This window comes from Thunnus thynnus, chromosome 5, assembly GCF_963924715.1.
Source record: "Thunnus thynnus chromosome 5, fThuThy2.1, whole genome shotgun sequence".
NCBI lineage: Eukaryota > Metazoa > Chordata > Actinopteri > Scombriformes > Scombridae > Thunnus > Thunnus thynnus.
Window position 1 is genome coordinate 8,041,450 of NC_089521.1, and position 26,288 is coordinate 8,067,737.

The window sequence follows — 26,288 nt, forward strand, 5'->3', positions numbered from 1 at the left end:
TTTGTTAGACATTGGTTAGACTGAAAACACAGTGACATGCTTTTAATGAAAATGCTCCATAATGCATCTTTGATTAGGTTCACGTGTCATTGCCACAAATGCAACAAGGGATTGGACACAATCGAAACACTTTTTTAGTAAATTCGTCGACTAACAGTCTAAACACGTTGTCTATAGGCGGGATTAAATATGTCATTTGATCCTTGTTTGTAGTATTTTTCCAGCGGAGTCGGTGGAGGTTTACTCGTCTCTCTGACAGTCGCCGTCCTCTCAGTGAAGGTCAGACTGCAGCCAGACAGTAAAAACTTATGAGACTAAAACAACAGAGCTTTCTCAACGGACCATTAGTAAAGCCAGCCTTAAAAGTCTTATAGGCTTCTATAAAAACACCCCACCCTCTATGTGTGTGTGTTTGTGTGTGTGCTAGTTTTTATGAAATTGTTTGTGTGCTCGTGTCTTAGTCTACACTCGTGTTTGTCTTTGTGTATTTCACTATGTTTCTGTGTGTTTTCATGAGATTCCTTCACCGTGTTTGTCAACTGTGAAATGAGCTTCACCCATTTTTTTTTTTATCAGTTACTGTTTCAATCCATCCGTCCCTCAAACCCTCCCCAGACACACAGCCAATTTCACACCCAAATACAATTACACCCTGCATTCCTTCATCTCTATCTCTGTTTCCAAACTGATCACAGCAGCCACATGCAGACAAAAGTTTAACATTTTCTAAAAGAAGTTTATTTTTGAGTCCAAAACACATCACACGCTAAGTAAAGTAAAGTAAGTGTAATTTAAGTTTTAATATGAATTCCTTGTGAGAAACCACAGGTCAACACCTCAACATGTTAACAAGATGAATAGCTGGTAGTTTTTACTGATTTATTGTCCACTACCAACCAAAACCAAAAAACCAATAACGTTTTGTTTTGTTTTCCAAGCCCACTGGATTCTACGAAAGACATACATTTTTAAAATTGAGTCCGAAACATATACTTTCACTTTTTTTTAAAAAGACTGCGTATTCTCCTAAAGCAGGTGGACTGTGTATTTCTCAGGAAACATTACTCAAACAGGAGGAAATAGTGGATTTGTCAGGGACTATTTTCAGCGGTGGAGTAATCCACATGTGGTGGTCTAGTGTGTGTTTACAGCAGCAGGAACAGGGTGTGTGGGATTGAGTCAAAATAAACTTATAAACACGTCACCCGGTGCAACAGTGTAGCTCATCGCTGTGTTTTTTTTTTTTTTACCTTTTTAGTAGGTTCAGGATCAGTTATTGGTTGGGGTCTTTATGAGGTTTGTTAACAAATAAGAATATTTAGAATTTTGCCAGACTCATCCTTTACTGTATGTACCAGCCAGGCTTCTGCAACAAGTCACATTATGATCGGCTGCCTTCTTATTTATGTACAGAGATTTTCCTCCTGAACCCACCTACTGCAGGGTTTTCTCTCCTCTTTTGCCTAATGAATGCATTCGAGGCTGCATGTAACTTTGCTTCAAATACTTCTGTACCAAGTATTTAATATTTCTGAGGTGTGGCTTGTCGGTTGTACTAGCACAGTATCATGAATGCAGTTTAATGCTGGCTGTTTGTCAAAGATTACAATTGGATTTGTCAAAATGCCCAAATAATAATTGAATGAATCCATTTATCTTCAAAAATTTTGATAACAGATTATTAGTTTAGGTGATGTATCAGGTAAAACTGTTCAACATTCACTGTTGGTTCCAGGGTGTTGAATGTAACATTGGTTGTAAATTTTAGGGCTTTTTTTTGACTACTTTGAAAAAACGTGATGACAAAATGATCGCTTTAAAGAGATAAATGAATAATGAAAATAATGATTTGAAGAAAGCTGTGATTGTTCAGTCAGACATGACGGATGATATTTAATGATCTGAATGATTCCTATTATCAATGTCAAAGCATCAAAAGTTCTTAACCTGAATAAGACCAATCAAAGTCTCGTAGCTACGTTACACTATGTATGTAAACATTTCAGGGGATGTCAGATTTCATATGATGTACGAATGAACAGACAAAAGCACAGTTATAAGCAGTGTCAGGATTAATCCATGTTATTTCATCACCCAAGGCAACACCACACACACTCTCTCCACAGGTTAGGTGTGGGCTGGAAATTTTGCCTCCTTCCTTCCTCCTCCTCTACCTCCCCCTGTCCTCCTCCTCCTCCCCCTCACTGCGTGTGAGAAAAGCCAATAGGCAGGTCTGCCCTCCATGTTGATAGTACACTGCTCCGTCTTGGAATGCCCACACTGCTGATAGCAGCAACTATTTATGGCCCCAGTGTGTGTGAACAAGAAACACACACAAACAGACTCATAGTTTAACTGTGAACACAGCCACATGTTCTACTGCCCGACTGACACGCTCACTGCTGTGTGTATGCACTATAAAAATAATTTGTTTGTATAATAATCATTTGTAGGGCAATCCTGGAACCATTATTTCTAGTCTTCTCTTCAAAAGCAGAATAAGTCTGTTTCTTTAACGGTGGATGATCAGTGTGTGTGTGTGTGTGTGTGTGTGTGTGTGTGTGTGTGTGTGTGTGTGTGTCTGCGAGTGTTATGTTGCTACAGATGTGTGTGTGTTTGTGCATACGTCCCCTCTGTTGAATCATGTGCTCCTCCTCTGTGTGTGTGTGTGTGTGTGTGTGTGTGTGTGTGTGTGTGTGTGTGTGTGTGTTTAGCTGATGTGTTCACATGGCTGTAATGTCAAGGTCAGGTGCCACATTTCTTTTCTGTAGCACATGACAACCAAACAGGGTCAAGAGGCTGGCCGTCCTCTTAAATGGACCATGGAGCTATAACGAGTGCTCACACTCACACTCACAAACACACACACACACAGTGCAAAGTTGTGCCTGTGCAAACTCATAAACACAAGCACGGGAGCGTGCATGTATTGAGAGTTTTAATGCATAAACTACACAAAGATTCTTGCAAACACACTCTCTGGCTGTCCCACAATGGTTGTGTGTGTGTGTGTGTGTGTGTGTGTGTGTGTGTGTGTGTGTGTGTGTGTGTGTGTGTGTGTGTGTGTTTGCACAGTAATTGCAGCTCGTTAGGAACCCCAGAGAGAGCAGCCTCGGAGTCATTAACTGCAGTTTCCGGCTCTCCCTTCTCTCTTCCCCCCCCTCTCCTTCACCTCTACCAGCGTTCTTTTCCTTTACCTCTATTCTTTCTTTCAACCCCACCCACCTCACCTCCTCCCACCCTGCATCATTCTGTCGCCTCTCCAAAATCCCCCCAGTCTCCACTTCCCTCTCCAAAAATCCCCCTCTATTGCTTCGAGCCAAAATATCTTTATTTTTATTTTGCCTCATTTCAGATAACCTCTCCCCTCTTTTTTCTTTCTTTTTTTTCTGTTTTCGCCACTCCTCACCCTCCACCCTCAAATCAGTCCCTCACCCCTCCCTTCACCTTCCCTCAATCGCCTCCTTCTTTCTCCTCCTCCACTCTGCTTCTCTGACTCTCTGTCCATCATGGCCTGAACAAGGACCCCTAACAGCAGCACCTGAATCAGCCCTGTGTTTTATCACTCGCAGCGCAGAACAGAAGACTCACACACGTCCACGCGGCTGCATGTCACATTCACTCGTGTTTACACACATCCCTGTCTGGGCTCACGTTTCCACTTTTATAAGTGGTTTATTCCATGAAAGGACAATGAACAGCACTTATTTAAAACTATTTAAAGGGAAAACCTCATATATTGATTAAATAGTAATCTGGTAATATTCTGTATTTTCCTTATTATCAATAAATGCAATTAAAAGGCTAAACCCAACAAGTCTTATAAAATTATAATGTCAAATGTAGCAGGTTGGATTTTCACAAAAAATGAATTGATCTCAGCTCATTGTGTCATCCTGACATTTCTTAATTGCACTCACCCAAAGTTACTGATGACACCATTTGTTTACTTGTTACTGATTGGCCCAAAGTGAGACTGCATGATTCATGGGAGACTATACGCATACTGTTGACTTTAGTTTAGTATTGTGTTTAAAAAAAAAACAGGACAATCATGGAGATAAAATATCTACGGACCTTGACACTGCGATGTAACCCATTTTCTTTTCATTCGCTGTCTTTTACATCATGTTAGGGGCGGCTGCGGCTCAAGAGGTAGAGCGGATCGTCCACCAATCAGAGTCGGTGGTTCAATCCCCGGCTCCTCTAGTCCACATGTCCACATGTCCAAGTGTCCTTGGGCAGTATACTAACCTCCAAATTGCTTCTGACAACTGTGCCATTGGTGTGTGTGTGTGTGTGTGTGTGTGTGTGTGTGTGTGTGTGTGTGTGTGTGTGTGTGAGCATTAGAAACGTTGTAAAGCGCTGTATCGCTCCTGATGAGCAGGTGAGCAGATCCTGCATGGCCGCCTCTGCCCTCGGTGTATGAATGTGTGTGTGAATGTGTGTATGAATGTGTGTGTGAATGTGTGTGTGAATGTGTGTGTGAATGGGTGGGTGTTGTAAAGCGCTTTGAGTGGTCGGAAGACTAGAAAAGTGCCATATAAACACAGTCCATTTACAATTGAAGCATTTGACTTTACGTGTGAAGACCCTGTCTGTCGTCCTTCAGTCTGTTCTGCTTTTGTCAAAAATAATAATAAAAGATAAGTATTAAAAAGTCAGTCAGACTCCCTCAGTTCATAATATTTGAATTCTATCACTAGATTAATAAAAAGATAGATAATATTTCACTGAGGGATTTGTAAAAGTGTTTTTTAAGTCACCTTTCATTTACCTGCTATTTTAATGAAGAAGCAGCATGTGGGTCTCCAACTTAGACCCCCTCTATTTAGAATATGAAGCTCAATCCCAAATTCATTGAGAGGGCAAAGAAGAAAATGTAAATGTTCAAGCATAATAAATTCCAAACCTGTAACAAAAACCGCTTTGTTAGATCAGTCTGAAGCACACACATTTCCAAAACGTTTGAATGGCTGATGAACTCAAAGACCTCAAGTTTACTGGAGTCCTGTTATTCAGTTTCTCTCTCTCTCTCTCTCTCTCTCTCTCTCTCTTGTGTACACACACTTTGCCTCTCTGCTCTTTGCAGATGTGGAAAACAAGTGGCGTTGCAACAGAAAAAGTGAAACAGTTTTCACAGTTGTATGAAATAATAGTTTCACTACTACTAATAGTTTTGTATATGTTCTGAAACCACACTGCTGTTAACAATATTCTATTCATGTTAAAAGTGACCAGCTGAAACCGCCATTTTTCACCTGTGGTGCCTGGCCTTGAAAACGTGCCTTTGCGGCGTATTCCTTCCAGATCCATAACACCCAACCTTTATTTCACACGTCTCTGCCAACATGCTGCTGTTCCCTCTCTTCCTCTCCCTCCCTTGTTTTCTCAGTCTCTCTTTCTTTTCCTCCCTCCAGCCTCGCTCTGTCTGGAAGCTGCTGAGGAGCTGAATGGTCAGAGCCAGGATGAAGTCATCATGTCTTTATATCATTATATTCTCCTTTTACCTTTTTTAGTCACAGAAAACCCATAAGGGTGGGGCGCCGGGCCATAGATTGGCTGTCGATGGGAGCGACACACACACAAATACACACACACACACACATACACACACACACCCTTTAACCCTGTTATGTGCCCACTCTTGCTCCTCCAGCAGGCCTAGTCCTTTCCATCCCAACTTCCTCAGAGTTTCCATGACAGAGCCACTTTAAATGGGCACAGTCACATTTCTTTTTGGGAAATGCTGTGTAAAGTGACGTTGACATTCAGTGGATAATACTCTGCTTTATAGCCTCTCAGGAAATAATCATCACTTTTGTGGTGCAAAAAAAAAAACAACTTTGAAGGTGCACCAGCTTTCATTTGGAAAATGTTGGCTTTTTTCACTTGAGAGTAGCTGACAAACAAGAGCTACCTGCAAAAACCAACAAGTACAGAATCAGTTCAACAAGATTTTCCCATAAGTTTTGATGATTTTTTTTTTTTTTTTTTTGCTATGCTGGTGGTTGTTTTGCTTCTTAAAATCACCAGACTGAGCTCACGCTGTACCCACCTTTTTTTTTTTATTTACACTAACCAGTATAACATGTCGTCATTAAAGGGGTCTGATCTCTGCTTGGTGGTACGGTAAATGATGTTGAAGCTGTTTGCGACACACCTCAACCGGCCCGTTCTATTAGTATGAAAAACCATCAGCGGCCACTAATTCCTAACAAGCTTCTTTTCAGCTACTTTTCCACTCAAGCTAATATATTCGTGTGTGTGTGTGTGTGTATTCCAACATAAGAACGTACACATTGACTGACTGTTTGCCACAGACAAACTTTCCACACCGTGGCGCACACACACACACACTCGTTTTTTTTTCGTTTTTTTTCAGAGTGTGTGTGTATATATGAGTGCAGGCTGAGTAAACCCCACAGTGGTTTCCAGGCCCAGGGTGAATAAAGGTGCCTTTTGTCAGGCCCCGGGGTGGGTTGAGGAGGCGGGGTGGGTGGGGCGGGGGGTGTCCAGTCTGGAACAAGCATGAATGTTCCCTCAGTTCCCTCAGACATCGCACTTCCCTGCCTACTTTCACAGCAGCGCTAGAAGAGAGCAAGAGAAAGGAGGAGGAGGAGGAGGAGGAGGAGGAGGAGGACCTCAGGGTGGGGTAGGGAGGGGTGCCAGGGTGGAGGTGGAGGAGGAGGGGGTGGGGGTGGGGTGTATTGGGGAGGTGAGCGGGAAGCCGGGGGGTGGGGCCTGCATCCAGCCAGTGAGCTCATTGGAACAGCGTTGTTGTTTTATCCTCCTACCGAGCGTGTAGTTTTTGGAAGGAATACCAGCCACCGGCCGGCCAGCTCTGTCAGTCGCCCCTTACCGCTGCAGCAGAGAGGAGCCACCCCCACCCCTCTTACATATATATATACACACACATACACACACACATACACACACACACACACACACACACACACACACACACTTCAGTCTGCCTGACTTACCAACAGGTATCACTCTGAAGTTAGCGAGGTCAAGCGAAAGACTTTATCTTACACGTCTGATGCTCGGTCTCGATTCTCCAAGTTGGGGACGGCTCCACGAGTGAGTTTCACTGGCTTTTTTTCTGATTTTTTTACTTACTCATCTGCAACCTCATTGGCTCCTTTCTGTATTTTTTGGGCTTTTTTTTCCACAACCATTTCCTCCTCCTCCATCCTGACGCTGCGGTGAGAAACCGAGCGGACAGACAGAAGAATTTCACACCGTGCCGTACGAAGACAAGAAATGAGGGAGAAATCTGAGCAGAAACGTGGAACGAGGAGAAGAGAGAGACAGAAAGGTGTCCTAACTGGAATTGTTTTGTCTCTCTCTGTTTCTCCCTCAGCCGTCCGGTGCTCCGGTGGAAAATGACCCTCTGGGCCCACTGCCTCCTGGATGGGGTAAGTTTATCCTCCACACTGCTTGTATGTACACTCAACCTAAAGATACTCTCAGTGAGGGGTTCTGATTTGTTCTAAAAAATTGCCAGATGATTTGGCCTCTTTGACCAGGCCGGGTTTTAGTCCAAATTGGGATTTTCCAGAGGCTGCAGAACTGCTTTAAACACCTCCGTACCTGCTGGAGGTGTCCATTGTTGAAGTAAATCTGATCAGTCATGACTGGATTCTTGAGCCTGAGCTGTTTTCAATCAAAAACCTGCAACCCTCGCCAGTCCTGTGTAGGTATTTTTGACCAGTCTTGTCAGCAGTCAACAGTGAAGCAATGCAATTTGTCAAAATATTAATACTGGGCTCTTGAATCAGTCAGTTGAAGTCATTTAAAATGTGTTTTGCATTTCTCCCAGCAGCTGTGAGGGTGTGAGGTTTTGGGGAAAGTGTTGCAAAATGTTTGCACTTTTTTCTCCTCACAGAACTCTGAGCGCAATTGTGATGATTTAAGCCCTTCTGCAGCATCAGAAACAATGCTGGTTCTGTGGTTTTTGTTATTTGCCTAAGTCTCTTCCTTGTGGTCCCCAGTGAGCGGATCAGCAGTTAATTGACTGATTTATGTCCTCCTGATGTTCAATTTTCTTTTTGTTGTAGGGAATCTGGATAAAATGTCTCTCGGTTTCTTCTCAGTACTCTGCTCATGTTATGCCAATTTATCACTGTACGCACTTCCCTTTACTCCAAAGTCCGCAAATTACAGAGGCCGCATTATTGATGGGACTCTACATCATCCAGCATTTTCCCAAATGAGTAATGTAATCCGATCCACGCACAGTCATGTCACACACATTCATTCATAAACGAACGCTGCTGGTTCTGTCCCACCAACATTTTCACAGACTTCATCACACAGCCATGTTCTCTCCAAAAACCCTCACTCCCTGCCCATGATGCCTTTTCAACATGTTGCGGTACCTCAGACGAAAACCTCAATTATATCACTGGCTCAGATTCACTTCTCTGGCGCGCTCTTTTTCATCTGCGGTCGCTTCCCTCCTTTTTTTTTTTTTTTTTTTTTTTTTTTTTTCAGGCTCAGATTCAAAAAGAGAAAGATGGGAGAAAAGAGGGAAAGATGGAGGAGAAGAAGAAGGAAAAGAGACAGAGGCAAATGAAAGAAACTAAAAGAAGGAGGAGGGGGGGAGTGGGGGGGTTAAAACTGGATAGAAAAGTGGGGGTGGAGTGAGTAGAGGAAAAAGCTAAGAAGAGTTGCAATGTGAGCACTACTGTTTCTGGGCCCTCCACACACTCCTGTTAATGAGAAAAAGATGTCAGAGCAATGGAGGGAGGAGGATGGGGCACCAGCCACTCTCTCTGGAGACCAGTGGCCTAACACACACACACACACACACACACAATTTACACATTTTCATAAACCTTTATTCAATTTGAGAGCCTCCATTGTAGTCGCTCAACAATTACATTTTTTTTAAAAAAAGAAATCACAATCCTTGTTTAATATTTACTCCAACAACACGGTCACTTTGACTCTCAAACGCCCCCACCACAACCTTAATTCCACACACACACACTCTCACACATACACTTAGGTTAACCCTGGTGAGGTATTTGGATCAAGCCACAGTGAAATACCACACAGACTTGCTGGTTTTCTATCATGGGGGTGAGATTTTTTTCTTCTTTCTTTGTCCCGAGAGCGAGTCCAGTGGTTAGTGTCAGGGACAATCAGGTGATCCTTCTGAGCGAGTCAAGTCCAAGTTGTAAAAAAAAATCCTCCCAACTTTGAACTTCACAAATGCCCTCAAACTCGATTTTTTTTTTTTCAACATGCCGTTCTGTGCTGTTTGTGTCCACAGAGAAGCGCCAGGACAATGGCAGAGTGTACTTCGTCAACCACAACACACGAACCACTCAGTGGGATGATCCACGGACCCAAGGGTGAGACTATGAACTGGAAAAAGTACTAATGTGTATGTGTGTGTGTGTGTGTGTGTGTTAGTGTGTATGCATGGGTTTGTTCTGATTGCCTGCTTGTTAGATGGTACGTCGCTTTGGTTGTTTGCTCGTACAGAAGATGGTATTATCATCATACACGGTTCCTGTGACGACAGAGTGAGTCATCTACATGATGTCATGATAGAAACGGATATGAACATGTTTCCCACTGACCTGAATGTCATGGGATTTTCTGAGAGGCGTATTCCCAGAGGAGGAAAACTTGACAAATTCTTTGGGGCTGGCCCGGAAATTCAATTAAAATAAATCATCTTACAAGAAGGTGGCAAAATTTATTTTACAAATTGGTCATCTTAAACTGAAAAATAACACTATCATAAGAAATTAGCTTCATCTCTTACATGGTTGGGAACCCTCCACAAACAACTAAAGATGAATTTGGAAACGTTTTGGCTTCTAGTCAGATATCCAACAATCTACTTGCTGTTTATTTGCTCATTTTTCTGACATCAACTTCTATTTCTTTGACATTGAGACACTTCAGAGCTCTTAAAATTCTTTTCTTCTTCACCTCACTCATGCTGATTGAACCTCTAACTCTCTGTCAGTCAGTTACAATTTATTGAAGCAAGTTTCACACATTTCAAATTTGAATCTTCAGTCTTTAAAAAAAAAAAAAAAAAAAAAAGCCAGGCTCTTGAACATGCAGGGCATCTTCTCCTCTATATAAATAACATGTAGAGGTGAAGTTGGGATGTGGTTACAGGTAGCGGGGGTGGAACTAGTCCCAGTTTGTGGTTCCATGTATTGACATTGAATTAGAGTCACAGATCTAAATATCTATTTTTCTGCAAAACAAATAAATACTCAGCAACCTCTTTTTCCTAATCCAAATAAAGACGGTAGCCTCAGAAATGTCCTGGCTCAATTTGTCCAACTGAAAATTATAATCAGTTAAAATTCTCAAATATTGATGTTACTTTCTATTGTTTTATATTTTCTTTCAGCTGGCTGGATAGGGAATAAGAGTCACCACTTGGGAAATGGGTCAAAAATCTTTTTTTTTTTATTGTGCAGCCTACCAAATATTTTTTCAACCAGATGATTGGAAACATTTTTAATACCTCCAGAAAAGAGAGAAGTGCAGTTAAATGACCTCAGCTTCTAGTGTTTTGCCAGGTATTTCTTTTTCAGAAAAACGGATGCTTAACTCTGTGACTCAAATGTAATGCTAATTGATGAGAGACACAAACTGTGCCAGGTTGGAAAGAGGAATTCTTCACCACATTAAAGATATTACTGTGGGTCAGCTCTTTTTATAATAAAATAAAGTTTCATACGGGCCTCTGCAGCTGTGGGCCGCACCAGCGAAGGCCCTCTAGACAAAACTCTTGAGTTGCTCTCCAGTGGTTGGAAGCAGTCTGAAAACATGCCTGTAGGATCCTCACAGGAGCTAGACTCCACCTTGGCATGACTGTAGGCCGGTGCAGGGTTTTTGTTTTTTGCATCCAGGGCTTTAGATCCACAGGTTGGCGGGGAGGTGTGTTAGTTTCATCCCCAGGACGGGGCCCCTCCGGCTGGGACCGTGCTCACTGCCCTCTCCCTGTTGCAGGATGATCAAGGAGCACCCCCTGCCCCCGGGCTGGGAGATGAAGTACACCGCCGAGGGAGTCCGATATTTTGTGGACCACAACTCACGCACGACCACCTTTAAAGACCCCCGACCCGGGTTTGAGTCAGGGTAAATATTCTCTCAGCGCTTCCTCCCAAACCTGCTGTTTTTTAAAAAAAAAATAAATCACAGACTGAGGCACAGACCTGATGATCGCTGTCACTCAGATCATGGAAAAGACACTTCTAAAGTGATCTAAATCAACTTCTTTTTCAATTTGAATCATTGCATTGCAGATATTAATTCAAACAATCCCCTCCTTTTGTGAAAACCTGATCACGAAAAAGGTCAAAACTCTATCTTAATCCAAACTACATCATCCATTTAATTTTTGATCTGTATCTTTATTGAGCCCATGTTTTACCCATTGCCTTTCATCTCTTTGCCCATTTTTAAAATATTTCTTTAAGTCAGATAAAATCAGCTTCAGCGTCACAGATTTCACATCGACGAAAAGTCATATTCTGTCACAGCAACATGTTTAAGCAAGCACACACACACACACACACACACACACACACCTCTTCCCCTCAGCCTGTGGATGTTTGCTTTGCCTTGAAGCAGTCTCAAATCTCACCGCAAAGTCAGGAGAATGTGCAGATGTGCGACAACAGATCCACTGCAGACTGCACTGGAGTGTGTGTGTGTGGGTGTGTGGGCGTGTGTGTGTGTGTGTGTGTGTGTGCGCGCGCTGGTGTCGGTGCTTTTCTGTGTTTACGTTCAGCATGCAATGCGTATTTGCTTGTGTGGTCGCTGCTGTAGATGGCATGTCTGTGTGTGCAAGTGCATCTGCAAGCTACTTTTTCATGCTGATATTTGAACATACGCAGGCTGTATTTTTAGGCCCGGTGGTCTAACGGAGGGCTTCTGAAAGAGTCTTCACTGTTTTTTTACGCTGGATCCTGCAGGAGTGTGTGTCCGCGGCCAGCGCTCTGCCGCTGCGGTCTCCATTTCCTAACCCAAACCAAGATGTGCCTGGCAGCTCGGCGCGTTAGAGGCCTCCTTCTTCTCTCCCACCATTTCACTCTCTCTCCTGCCTTCCTCCCATTATCTGTCTATCTCTCTCTTTCTCTCTCCCTCTCTCCCTCTCTCTCTCTCACTCTGCGTCTCAGCCTCTCCGGTGCTGACAAGGCATATATCCAGTGTGTGTGTGCAGTGGGTTGGTGAAGCTTATACTAACACAGCTGCACACCCGGACTCACCTCTGTCTTTGAGACCCAGACACACCGAGTTATTATTTAGAGCAGGATGGCTGGTGTGAATTTAATATTTACTTTGAGACTCTGGCCCGCAACTGTCAGTCGCACACTGTTCTCCTCCAGGGCCCCTTGAGGGAGAACATCAAGTTTCTGGGACATCGCATGTGTTAATCAGCAGAGTTCGTTGTTTGTTGTAGATCTCATTTCAGGATTCTCCCAGTTTTTTTCTTCAACAGTGTAAAATTAACAGTTTCTCCCTTCTCTTTCTGTGTGTGCGTGTGTGTGTGCGTGTGTGTGTGTGTGTGTGTGTGCGCAGGTCACGGCAGGGCGGTTCACCTGGCGCCTACGATCGCAGCTTCAGGTGGAAATACCACCAGTTCCGTTTCCTGTGCCATGTAAGTGTTAACTGGAGTGTGCATAATAAAACTTTCCCTCTCCACACAAACTATGAAAAAATATTTTCACACTAGTGGTGTCTAGTCAGTCTAGATAGTTTTGGTTTTATTTGACTTAAGATGTCTGTCTCTGCCTCTCTGTTACTCTCTGGATAACCTACAGAACACAGTACCAACAGTAAAATATGTATGTTTGTAAATGCTTTGAGCACTGCTAACAAAAGGACTCATAATGAACGACTAACTTCTTTAAATATGTGGGGTTTTTTTTTTGTTTTTTTTTTGTATCTGTCCAGTCCAATGCCTTACCCAGCCACGTGAAGATCTCTGTGTCCAGACAGACTCTGTTTGAGGATTCGTTTCAACAGGTCAGAGACAGAAAACACACACATCTCCATTCTACATTTCACTTCATCCACTACATATTTCATCAGACGCTGGAAACACCAAAACAAATGAATGCTCAACTTTTGGACTGAGAAATAAATAATAAGTAATAAATACTAGAATGATGGGTTATAGGATCTCTGGGATCTCTGTTAACAGTTTTCTGATCAAGTTTTGCAGTGTTTCTGTTTGGTGTCTCCCCTCAGGTAACAACAACAGGCAGTGGTACAGAAAGTAGCCACTCAGCTAGTACTTAGCATAGGAGCAAGAGCGTACGTATGTAGTAGTGATGACAGGTAAACGTCATCAAGTAAGATTGTCCCTGAGGTGTATTCAAGATACGGAGGCCATTAATGCTTTGAAAAGAAAACAAGTAAAAGTTGGCAATGACAGAAATAAAAATATTGATGGTAAATGACAGTATGAAATACTAAAGTCTTAAGTTTTACTTTTAAAGTGAAAATTATGCAATACCAAACTTTGGACATTTTTTTTAAACACAAAACTTTATTCAACAAAAAATAGTACTCAAATAATAATAATAATAATACATTTAATTTGTATTTATTCACAGTGAATCTCAAAGTGCTACACTCTACAGCGTTAAAATCATACAACACACAACATAAAGACAATAACAAGAGTTAAAGTGAATAGAAAGGCTTTTAAGCCTGTTTAAAAGAATTTGAAAATGTAAATGACAGTTGTCAGTAGCATAAAACCAATGATCTGATCTAACAATGGGATAGCCGTCAGTGCTGGAAAAAAAATTGTTTAAATCGAAAATCAAATCGTGACCTTAAAATCAAAAGTCAAATCGAATTATGGATTTGGAGAATCGTGACACCCCTAATGAATACATATCACAGTATTAATTTCACTCTAACGAAGCACACAATAAAAAAAATGACCTTCTAATGCAGTCAGAAATATTAAGCAAGTTAAAAATAAATGTTTATTAAACTTTGTATGTGTCGTACAGTTTTCTATCCTTCTCAAACGTTGCCCCTCAAAAACTAGTAACACGTGATTTCTGTCATCAGATCATGAATGTGAAGCCATACGACCTTCGCCGGAGACTCTACATCATCATGAGAGGAGAGGAAGGGCTGGACTACGGCGGCATCGCCAGGTGAGAGCAGCGATGAAACAAACGCACCCGTCGTCTTCTCCTCATATTCTGTTATTATGTGTGGGCTATTACAAGGATTTTCTGTTACTGCTCTCTAACACATTGTTGTTTTTTTTAACATTTATTTTTTAATGTTGGTGGTGGTGTTTTTCCTGTTCCTGTCAGTTCTCAATCACCTGCTTCCTCCTCCTCTGGAAATGGCTTTTAACGCAGGATTGAAACAAATTTTAAAAAGATTTTAAAGAAGTAATATGTCTGGAGGATTACAGGGTTCTTGACTTGCTGGCATTCCCCTTCTCATTCTCAGAAAATGTTATTTATTTATTTATTTATTTGTCCAGGGAGATATTGATTGTGTATGTGAGGGTAAATTCTCACTGGTTACCAGCAGAAGTCACACCATAAATTACTTAATGCCTCCTTTAATTTTTTCTTCCCGAGACGTTCGTCCCCTTTGTTTCTCACCTGACTCCTCCATACAACACCTCACAACATCTCTGTCCTCCCTCCCCACCAATCATCCACCCCCCTGCGTCTGCTGTGTTCCAGGTCTTCCTCTCTCTCTATATGTTGTTATTTTTCTGTTGGCAGTGTTTCATCTTTTCTGTTTGGTTTTGCATTGTGTCTCTGTCTCCGGTGTCACGTCAGTGGTTTTACCCTATGGTAGGTGACATCATGCTGTTCTACCACAGGGTAGAACCACGGACGGGATGTTGGGAGGTGTCTGCGTCCGTCCGTCCGTCAGTTCATACCCCTCCTCCTCCTCCTCCCATATACCCCGAGAAGGAGGGAACGGGCCTTGGGGAGCGCTTGGTTCTGGTGCTGCAGCTGGTGGTGGTGCTGCTGCTTGTTGGCCCTCATTCTCTCTAACATGCATTTCACTGTTTGTGTCTTTAATTTTAATTCTACCCTGTTGTATTTATCCTAAATGTTATATGTTTGTCTTCATGTAATTTATGTTTCAAATTTGGGTTGTAGGTTGTGTGCAAATGTGTTAATCTACTATATGTTCAAACTTATACCACCATCCAGAGTAGGATAATAAAAATGAAAGCTGCTCTACAAAAGTATACAAAAAAAGCTAAATTAAGATAAGAGTGTCATACTCTTATTAAAGGAATAGTTCTATATTGTGGGAAATAGAGAGTTAAGGCAGGGTTTTTCTTGTTTAACGTGCTGTCCGAGCACTTTGAAAGACATAAACATTTATATATTTTTTCTGACTGGCCACATTCCAAGGTGGATTGAAAAGCTAGCCGTCATAGGGAGAGGGAGAAACGATAGTCGTTTAATATTTAAATATGGCGATAATGGTGCATATTTTCAGACAGTTTGTCCTGGAAGGAATTCATAGTGATGCATTCAGTTGTTCACATTAAAAGTGCACAAATAGTTGTGTAACAAATGGGGAAAACAAGTTCAAGCCCTGCCTAATTTCTCACCTCTGTACAGCTGGCTGGTCACTGTGTGAAGTGGGTGTGAATGTCGGATTGTCAGTTTCGGAAAGTTACAGAAATTGTCGGACACAGTCCCCCCAGAAATGAGTCAGGAGAAGAAGGTCTCAGAGTCTTTACAACATCAGAACTAACGAGCAGCTCTGATGTATACTGCTGCCTTTAGATTCAGAAGGTCGACACCACTCTTATGTCTGACTGTTAAATATAAAGCTTGAGCCAGCAGACGATTAGCAAGTGCTAACAGTTAGCCTGAGTCTGGCCAAAGTATAAAGAAATCTGCCTACCAGTATCTCTAAAGTTCACTAATTAAACTACCGTGTTTGTTTAATCTGTGTAAAACTGACATGTAAAAAGGACAATTTGGGGTTTTATGGAGGGTTATGTGCTGGAGCTATTTCTTGGCCAAGTGCTCTGACTTCAGGCCAGACACAGGCCAGACATGAGAGTAGTACCAAACTTCTCATAAATGTCTCGCCAAGAAAGTGAATCATTTTCACATATTTCCCAAAGTGTTGAGCTGTTCCTTTAAGGAGAAGCTGTAGAATGACTCACTCTATTTGCCCAAAAATTCAGGATTAATTAATTCAGATTTATGTATATAATTCAGGATTTGGAAATCTTAATTGTATTTGAAATAGCATCAAAATGTTTTGTATTAAATCAGACAGAATAAAAATCTAATCAAGATTCATTTTACCTAGTTACAGTTTAGAGTAAACATCCTCTGCCCAAACTATTTGATGACATTTAAGACTTCGTGATGTCCTTTCAAAACATATAATTAGATAAACAGCACATGAAGGAAAAGTATCAAATATCTCATAAAGTAGGCCTAATGGTAACATTGAAAACCTTCTTGCAGTGGTAACAAATATGAAGGAATGCATAAAACTAACAAAGCATGTTGGAGCTGTTCTCAAAGTTAAAGACTTAAGTCCTCCTCGGAATTACAGATCATCTTAAAATCCTTAAAGTCAAACCAGTGTGGGTGTAGGTGAAGCACCAGTCTGAACCTCATATCTGTGAATAGAAAAACTCTGATTCCACAGCTTTTATCAAAACCTTGAAACATTGAGGTTTGTTGTTCAGTTTGATGAATCTTGTCTGAGCTGAACCTGCCAGTCAGAAGACAACTTTAAAATCTCAGTTGAAATATTCAAGTACATTATTGATCTTTAATGAGGCAGGATTATTGTGTTTTATTGTCAGTTTTTTTTCTTTCTATATACTGTGTTGTAGCTGATCATGTTCTGTCCTTCATGGCTTAATTGTACTTTGAGTGTTGTTTCGTCTTTGCCATAAGATGTCTTGTTTTCTCCATCATGTAAATGGTGTCATTGTCATTTGGTTTTATTTGTTCTTGTTGCTATACGGCAGAGTCTGTGTTTTTGTTTTTTGAACCCACAAACCACGTCTTGATGTCAATGAAACTAACACTCCCACCACCTCTTAAACACTAATAATTGACAAAAATAACTGTCATTTACATGTTTATTTGCAGAATCATCCAGCATTCTGCCATGTTTGACATATGGAAACAATACTGACATGTAGTGTGTTGAAGTATAGGCATCAGTTCCTCTCTGCTGTCATCTCTCAGTCTCTGTGGACTTCCTCAGATCTTCCTCTCCTGCATTAACGTCTCGTGTCTCGTTACTCTGCAGGGAGTGGTTCTTCCTGCTGTCCCACGAGGTCCTGAACCCCATGTACTGTCTGTTTGAATACGCCGGCAAGAACAACTACTGTCTGCAGATCAACCCGGCCTCCTCCATCAACCCCGACCACCTCACATACTTCCGCTTCATCGGACGCTTCATCGCCATGGTGAGTTGTATTAAAATCAGACTTTGATTTGTTGACATTGGAAAACTGAACTGCAGGTGATGTCAGGCTGCTGTTTTGGGGTTTTTTTTGTTTTTCTCAAACAGAAAATGCTGCCACAAACACATTTTTACTGACATTGAAAAGCAATTTGTAGAAATGAGCTTTCTAACCAGCCTTTACCTGCCATCAGCAAACATAAACAAGTATATAACTCTCAATCATGACTTTTTTCAACCTAGTCTTGTTTCATTTTCATTTGGTGACGTTCTAAGATTTTATCAGCCTACACAGCACCAAACTCCATGTTTTTATTTGATATTCAGTCAAGAGGACTCCTCTTAAACTTCCGTTTTACACTATTGGCTTTATTTACATGCACAGAAATATTTAAAGCATGAAGCAATAAAAGCTGCAACGAAAGTAACCATGAGCAAGTGTTGAATACTCTACTCCCATATTAGTTACAGTACTTAAAGCTAGTTTGTGTGTGCAAACCTACCACAGTGTGAGTTTTTCACAGAATTCACAGCATTTTGCAAACAGTAATCAAACATATTGAGTTCAGCAGTGCTTCACTTTGTCTCGTCATTGTTTCATCATTTCATGAACATTCTCTCTGTGCTTCAAACTGTGCTAATGTTCATTTAACATTACAGAATTGTAGAGATGCAACTAATGATTATTCTTTCAATTTCGATTAATCGTTTGATCAATAAAATGTCAGTAAAATTCCCATCACAAATTCATCTGGTTCCAAAGTGACATCTTCAAATGTCTTGTCTTGTGCAAAACCTGTAGATATTTCATTTAAAATCAAGTAAAACAGAAAAGCAGCAAATCCTCACATTTTAGAAGCAAGAACTCGAAGAATGTTTTTGCATTTTTGCTTGAAAAATGACTCAAAAAAAAAAGACTCTGTTATCAAAATAGTTGCTGAGTGATTTTCAGTCAGTTGACTCATCGTGCCAGCTCTACAGAGTGCTTAGACTTTAGTAGATTTTCTATTATGTTGAAGCTACTGTAAAAGAGTTAGCCACAAGTATGAACCATGAAACCAGTAAGTTCAGGTTTGAGGTTGAATATTTTAGGGAAGCTGACAGTGAGCAGGAGGCATCTTCAGACATCCAACTGACTGAACTCCAGAGCACGAATATGAGACAGGAATATGAGCAGTGCAGTTACCATAACAACCACTTCACAGTCTCATCACTATGTGCAATTCCATGCAGCTGTTGTAAAACAGTCCAAATCCTGTATTAAAACTAAATCCAGAGAATATTCTCGTAAATAATCAGCCCAGACAGAATCACTGCGTCCATGAGCTGCCTTTTTCCTCTCTTTCACGTTCATCTTGTATATCCTATAATACTCTATTTACAAATCTGAATACAAAATCTACATTTTCTAACACATTTTTTTTTTGTGGGGAAAACTAGTACAATCCAATAGCTCCTAACTCTCAGTATCTACAGTGAATTCTTGATGAACAGTATGTTCTATAATGTCTCTCTTTCTGTGGGATCAACTCCAGAAAGCTGTAGATCCCAAAAACCCACACCCTCCACCCCTCCTTCCGTCTGCCACCCCACCCCTCACCCGCACCATGACCTCACTGCCGCACCCAGCCCACACCCGCCAGCAGCTGCCTATATTTAGTCCGAAAATGCACTTTGCTGACTTGCCTTATAAAGATGCTTGCCTCTAGCAACTTCAAACTACCGAAACCCTCCCCAGTCTCCTTTCTCTTTCTCATTTCCTTACCTTTTTTACTTTCCGTCTTTGCCCCTCGCTTTCCGCTGACACCCTCTCCCGAGTCTATAAATCTCCCTGTCTGTCCCTGTGTCTCGCTGGCTGTGAGACAGACACATATGGTCAGTCAGGATGCAGTAGGACAGAACAGACTGTGACTGAGTCAGTTTGTGGGTGTCTGTGTTGTTCTTGGCTCATCGCAGCTCTGAGCCCTCTGTGGGTTTTTTAACATTAAACAGCTCCGTCTGGCTGTATCGACACACTCTACCTCTCAGCGAACACACACACACACACACACGGGGTGAAGATTATGACTTGGTTTGCAGCCGTATGTGTTGAGTGCACGCATTTATCTTTGTCTCATATGTTAATCTAATCCGAGTGACTCTCTTTTAAATAATCATAAAAGACAAAGTGTAAATCATTAGACCTATATTTTGGAGTCAAATGTAAACGGCAGCTACGTCGCCCCACTGCAGTTGTGGAGTTTTTGCTGGTAAACTGCGCAGGGTTTTATCAGGCTGCCATGATTCCAGAAATAAAAGCTCCATTCATGTTTCCTGTAAAGGTGACTGGCTGTCGAAGCATTTCTAACACTTAAACGGGCACGAAACAATCCCCAGTGAATCATTAGTACAAAGTGAGCAACTGAGATGAAAATATTTGTAATTTGTCAAATACTAACTGGAACCATATGGCCATAAAATAACTCTAATACCATAAAATTACAGCAGGGAGAAAATGATCCTCCCACTACTCCACTCCTGTTGGATCCAGCGAGTCAAACCTGCCGGATCATCACATTTATTGAATTGACACTGCATTTCTATATGTATATTTGAGGAATATGAGCAGCGAACAGCAGGTGTTGTTCATAATTGTGGTTTATAATGTAACAAATCCTCCCTGCAGGCTTTGTACCACGGAAAGTTCATCGACACAGGCTTCACGCTACCGTTCTACAAGCGAATGCTGGACAAGAAGCCCACACTCAAAGACCTGGAGTCCATAGACCCCGAGTTCTATAACTCCATCATGTGGGTCAAGTAAGTAACGCAGGACGGCTTTGTAGCTCTCTGATTTTACAACGATAGAAAGTGGAGTCTGGTTGCCATTTCTTGTTCATCTTTTCTTGTTTTTACTAATGAGAGGAAACCAGGTCTTTTGGTCATAATTACATACTTACTGATTATTAATTACTAGCATAAAAAGAGAAAAATGGTTTGAAATTCAATCTTTCCAGAATACATTTTCACTGAACTTAGCAAACAGTCCAACAGTTAGTTCAGCATGTCTGTGAAGTTTTGAGGTTACATTTCTGAAGGGTTTAGATCAGTTACAGCCCTCAGAAACCTGAATATTTTAGTGGTTAGTTTGTGAGAACGAGCATATGTCAATGTTGCCACAATAATATGTGTGTTTCTGTGTGTGTGTGTGTCCAGAGAGAACAACCTGGAGGAGTGTGGCGTGGAGCTGTATTTTGCACAGGACATGGAGATCCTCGGGAAGGTTTCCACTCACCAGCTGAAGGATGACGGAGAGAACGAGCTGGTCACTGAGGAGAACAAGGAGGAGTACATCAGGTAAGTTAACATCAGCGGTGATAGCCGAACAGAGAGAATGAAACTTGCAAACTTAATCAACAACGCGTGAACGATGGAGACGAAACCATGAAAACAAATCACTCTTTCTCCCTCTCAGCCTGCTGACAGACTGGAGGTTCACCCGCGGGGTGGAGGAGCAGACCAAAGCCTTCCTGGACGGCTTCAACGAGGTGGTTCCTCTGGAGTGGCTTCGCTACTTTGACGAGAAGGAGCTGGAGGTGAGCGAGAGCTGATGAAGTTAAGGCTGTAAAATACATGAATGTTTCCTGAGTTTTGTTTTATTCCCATGTAATGACTTTGCACTGAATTTCCCCTCACATTTAACACGCAACAGTGAGAGTTAATGGGCTTCATTTCCAGTGTTTTTTTCCATCATACTGGCAGAAATATCATACTTTATTTAATGAGAAAGAATCCTTTTTAGTCAGCTTTGTTTCCTTATTTTACTGGTTAAAATCACATCCAGATGGCATAAAAAATCTTATGCTTCTAGATTAGAAAATAAACTTAATTTTTATAGAACATTTCATACAAAAAGATGCAGTACAAAGTGCCTCATGAAAGATGAAAAATACACATAAAAAGACAGATGCAGCAAAAGGGAACATTAAAGACACATTGGAAAGGATTTCTAAAATCAAGATCAAATCAACAGTAAATATTCAGTATATAATGAATAATGTGGCTGATGTCTTTGAAAAGTTGCACATCTTCAAATCTACATGGAGACTGATCCACAGTCTGTGGTCACATGAAGAATCTCTAATCTTCAAGTGAGGAACAAGTCATGTGACAGAGTCATCGGAGCACAGGGATTTGTTAGGACTGAGGAGGTCAGAAACAAAGTCAATACTAATCTATATCTGTACCTGCTTATTTTTTTGTGTAGCTACTGTATGACAAACATAAAGAGCCAAAGGTTTGCAGAATTTGAACTTTGGAAAAATCTGCTCTTGGAGAGGAAGAGTTGAAAGCAATCTGTGTTGAGACCCAGCTGTGGTTTAGTTTGTAAAATGTTTTTCGTCCTGATTGATGAACATTTTGCTCTTTTCTCTTTGAGTCTTTCTGCAGCTGAGCTTTCATCCAAATAAATCTTAAATCTTAAATTTCCCAGAGGAAGCTCAGCGTTAGAGAGGCAGTGAATTCAATCAGTCTGGAATAGTGATGGGACCATTGTGTTGACACTGTCCTCTGCCTACTGATGAGTCACACCAGTGACTGTACTGTATATAAATATGGATGACAGGTCTCCACTTCCTGCTGCTATGAGACAGCGTAGCCAAAATATCTCGTTTCCCGGAGCTGCCATCTAGCTTGTGTGACGTCATTTGCAGCCAGAGTCTACGCCGTAGAGTCAGGCAGCGGAATGACGGTCAGCCGTCCTGCTGCCTGACTGAGGTTTGAGAGTGGCTGTCACAGCTGTCAATCATGATGTCACACCCCCATTTTATATCATCAAATAGCTAATTAAAAACAAACTTATGATAAGATAAAATAACAGAAACCATCTTTGGGAAAAATGTATTTGACATCAACTTTGATTGATTTTAGTTTAGTGGCTCATGCCCAGTCAGCCAACATAGAGGGGGCGGGACTTATGGCCTACACTACCAGGGGGCGATCAAGATGTTTTGGCTTCACTTTTGGAGAGCCGTCACGTCGTGCATATTTATTCATTTTACAGTCAAAGAGTCACACAAACAAATGTAAAGAATGAAGGACACCCAGCTTCTGACCCGGATCTTAAATGTTGTTCTTGTGCTTTGCTCCTGTCAGCTGATGCTGTGTGGGATGCAGGAGATCGATTTGTCCGACTGGCAGAAGAACACCATCTACAGACACTACACCAAGAACAGCAAGCAGATCCACTGGTTCTGGCAGGTAAGAACACACTGTGGTTCAGTGAGCACAGGGCATGATGGGAAGTGCAGAAGCCACACACACACACACATATCCTGTGATAGAGTGTGTTTGTTTATGTGTTGCACTGCATGCTGTGAGTGTGTTCAGTGTATGACATGTTGTGTTGCTGCAGGTGGTGAAGGAGATGGACAACGAGAAGAGAATCCGTCTTCTTCAGTTCGTAACAGGAACCTGTCGGCTGCCTGTCGGCGGCTTTGCTGAGCTCATCGGTACACAACTCCACATCCTTCATTAATAAGTGTCTCTGTGATTTAGGGCATCCAAGAATATAAAATATGTAATCAATTAATTTGGTCGGTCAGTTTGAAATCATTTTTTCATGTTTAAACCTGCAAGACGTCCAATTTCAGGTCTAATCTGTACATATTTAAGGCTGTTATTTAAATATGAAAACCTGCTTTTAAGACTAATATGCAGAAACATTCAAGCTATTATTTTTTGAACCCCTCCAGGAAGTAACGGTCCCCAGAAATTCTGCATAGACAAGGTGGGGAAGGAGACTTGGCTTCCAAGAAGCCACACATGGTAAGATACTACCTCATGTTATCATGGGAAACATTTGTTTGCATCATACACAGTTTTCTACTGTGGCATGACTGAATGTATTCATGTGAAAGCAGGTCTGTTTACTTTATGTAGCTTCATGAAATATGGAGGCATCAAACTTACTTATATATTTTGTTGACACTGCTGAAATCCAAAAACTTCACAGAACTCCTGAAAGGTTTTGCCAGATTTATTGATGTCGGGGTGAAAATGTCTGAATGCCTGATTCAGAAAGACGTGAACCACCATATACTTGGATCATCATACTTGGAATACATAGAATTTGATCAGAATGTTTCATTAATATGAAGCATGTAGGGCATAAGTAGCAACATACACTCAAAAGTTTGACATGGATGAAATCATCATTTGAGACAGAATCAAACATCATTTCAAACATTTGAAAGGTGGATGACACAAACTGGATCATATCTGCTAACATCAAACCATTACTGTATATTGTCAAGTACAATACTGCAGACACTACTGCTCTTAGTCAACACTGTTCCCAGTAAATTTGGAAATTCACCTCCAGCGTGTTTAAACTGCCAGCAGCAGGGTCACACAAATTGTGGTTCTAACAGCTGACAGGCCCGTGTTTTTTTTTCCACTCTGAATCTGAAGAGAAATAACTGAAAGTGACGTTGCGTTTGCTTCCTGCCTGCAGCTTCAATCGTCTGGATCTGCCGCCCTACAGAAGCCTGGAGCAGCTCCGAGAGAAACTCATGTTCGCCATCGAGGAGACGGAGGGATTCGGACAGGAGTGACGCAGGAAACAAGACAGCTAAAAGAGAACAGATAATTCAGTGGGATAGTTTTTGTTATTATTATTGATTTGCATTTGTTAATCACAGGGCTAATAAATCACCTGTCATCTAGCCCCTCACCTGGGGGAGGATCATGTTTGTGAACTGAATCACAGGATAAAGTCAGAGCTGGCAGATGGAGACACGAGAACACAGGAAGAGTGTGTATGCTTGCTTGTCTGTCAGTTTGTGTGTGTGTGTGCTCACGTCAACGCCATTGTGTATATGCATATAAATAGTGTGTATGTTTATGTGGGTTGGACAGGATGGTACATAGAGAGAATTATATGACTAGAGTCTCACCCCCCCCCCCCCCCCCCCCCCAAACCCAAAACACCACCACACACACACACACACACACACACACACACACAAACACCTCTACGCACATCTTAGCAATGCACCAAAACCAGACAACAAGATAGTTTTAATATCAGCAGCGACTCACAAATGCAGTATAACATATCTACCAGAGAGAAATACATTTTTTAACATTTTAAAGTGACGAGAGAGAGAGACGGGAGAGTGAGAGAAAGAGAGGGAGTGTGTGAGAGGAACTGAGTACGTGTGTGTGTGTGTGTGTGTGTGTGTGTGTGTGTGTGTGTGTGTGTGTGTGTATACGAGAGACAGAGCTGTTATCATGAACTAGTGCGCCTCTGTTACAGAGGCTAGGGAGATGAGATGTGATTTTATTTTTTATTTTTCTGTTAATTGTGAAATTCGGCTTTTTTTCTCCTGTACATAGGTGAAATAAATGAGATTTGAAACTTGAACAGTTGTTGAGTTTTTTTTAGAGAGCAGGTGTTGAGAGCACAAACAGTACCAGCCAAAAGTTTGAACACACCTACTAATCCAAGGGTTTTTCTTTTATTTTAACTATTTTCTACATTATAGAACAATACTGAAGACATCAAAACTATGAAATAACACACGTGGAATTATGTAGTAAACAAAAAGTGTTAAACAAACCAAAATATCTTTAATATTTTAGGTTCCTCAAAGTAGCCACTGATTCACCACAAACCATTTCACTCCTTAGCATTTCTGCTGGTGCACCCTGAAGACAGAACCCAGTTAACCCAGTTTACCAAACCACAGCATTAAATCAATCAGTAATAATAATCCAGTAATCTAGACTGGTGAGTAAAGGTTAGTATTTTACTTTTGAAACTTTAAAGTACAGTTTGCAGATAATACTTCTGTATTTTTACCTGAACAATTGAATGTTTTGAAATGGAGTATTTTTACATTGAGGTATTATATACATATATATATATATATATATATATATATATATTTATTTTAAAGGAGAATTCCAACAATTTTCCACATCATTGTGTTTCCAGGTGTTGGGAGATGTTTGAAATCTGATTAAATGGCTCAAGTGATGTCACTTGAGTTAGTGAGAGGTGGGACTGAAGAATACAAGTTTGAAATATGACATCTCACCATGATATGAAGTACTGCGCAAAAGTTTTAGCCATTTTAGATGTTTAGATTCTTATACATAATGCAATACCAGCAGAAAGGCGTCTGATTGGTCCCAAATTTATTGTGCAGCATGACAACAAGCTCAAACATCCAGTCAGAGTCATAAAGAACTATCTTCAGCAACAAGAAGAACAAGGAGTCCTGCAACATATGGTTTCGTCCCCACAGAGCCCTGATCTCAACATCACTGAGTCAGTCTGGGATCACATGAAGAGACAGAAGCAGCTGAGACGCAGAAGAACTGTGGCAACTTCTCCAAGATGCAGGAACAACCGACCTGCCGAGTACCTGAAAAACTATGCGGGTGTACCGAGAAGAACTGCTGCTGTTTTAAAGGCAATGCTGCTCACACCAAATACTGATTTCATATGGGGTTCTTCTGTTTACTGCACTTTGTATGAAGTTAATAAATAAATAAAAACTATTCATGGCATCATCTTTGAAAGCATCCTCACTTTACTTTTAGTGCCTAAAACTTTTGCACAAATGTAGAGGTGCAGTTACATTTGGCTTCTCTGTGTGTAGAATAAATTAATACAATGTTATAATATTTATGATTTTTTCATTTTCATTTATTTGTGAAGCCCAATTCACACACAGTTTCAGAGAGACTTAACCAGGCCACATCAGTAAGTCTAAATGACTGAATGCGTCTTTTTCATCTAAGCGTTGAGCCACAGCTGCACTCTGTGTTTCATCACTGCTGACCTGCAGCGA

The 26,288-nt window shown here is 41.2% G+C and overlaps 1 protein-coding gene across 3 annotated transcripts in view; it reads left to right on the forward strand.

The window, feature by feature from the left end:
- Positions 1-24,853, forward strand: part of wwp2 (WW domain containing E3 ubiquitin protein ligase 2) — a 63,926-nt gene extending 39,073 nt beyond the window's left edge. Inside the window, exons 1-15 of one of the 3 annotated variants that reach the window (XM_067588992.1) lie at positions 7,063-7,086; positions 7,370-7,424; positions 9,287-9,368; positions 10,999-11,127; positions 12,574-12,652; positions 12,949-13,020; positions 14,083-14,171; positions 17,293-17,452; positions 20,114-20,247; positions 20,644-20,784; positions 20,903-21,023; positions 22,582-22,686; positions 22,841-22,937; positions 23,181-23,253; positions 23,942-24,853. In XM_067588992.1, coding sequence (XP_067445093.1) covers positions 11,000-11,127; positions 12,574-12,652; positions 12,949-13,020; positions 14,083-14,171; positions 17,293-17,452; positions 20,114-20,247; positions 20,644-20,784; positions 20,903-21,023; positions 22,582-22,686; positions 22,841-22,937; positions 23,181-23,253; positions 23,942-24,041 — 1,299 coding nt within the window. In that variant the 5' untranslated portion in view covers positions 7,063-7,086; positions 7,370-7,424; positions 9,287-9,368; position 10,999 and the 3' untranslated portion in view covers positions 24,042-24,853. Of the gene's footprint in view, positions 1-7,062; positions 7,087-7,369; positions 7,425-9,286; positions 9,369-10,998; positions 11,128-12,573; positions 12,653-12,948; positions 13,021-14,082; positions 14,172-17,292; positions 17,453-20,113; positions 20,248-20,643; positions 20,785-20,902; positions 21,024-22,581; positions 22,687-22,840; positions 22,938-23,180; positions 23,254-23,941 lie in introns of those variants that run through there. The other 2 variants (XM_067588990.1, XM_067588991.1) reach the window with 2 other exon arrangements.
- Positions 24,854-26,288: the final 1,435 nt, after the last annotated feature.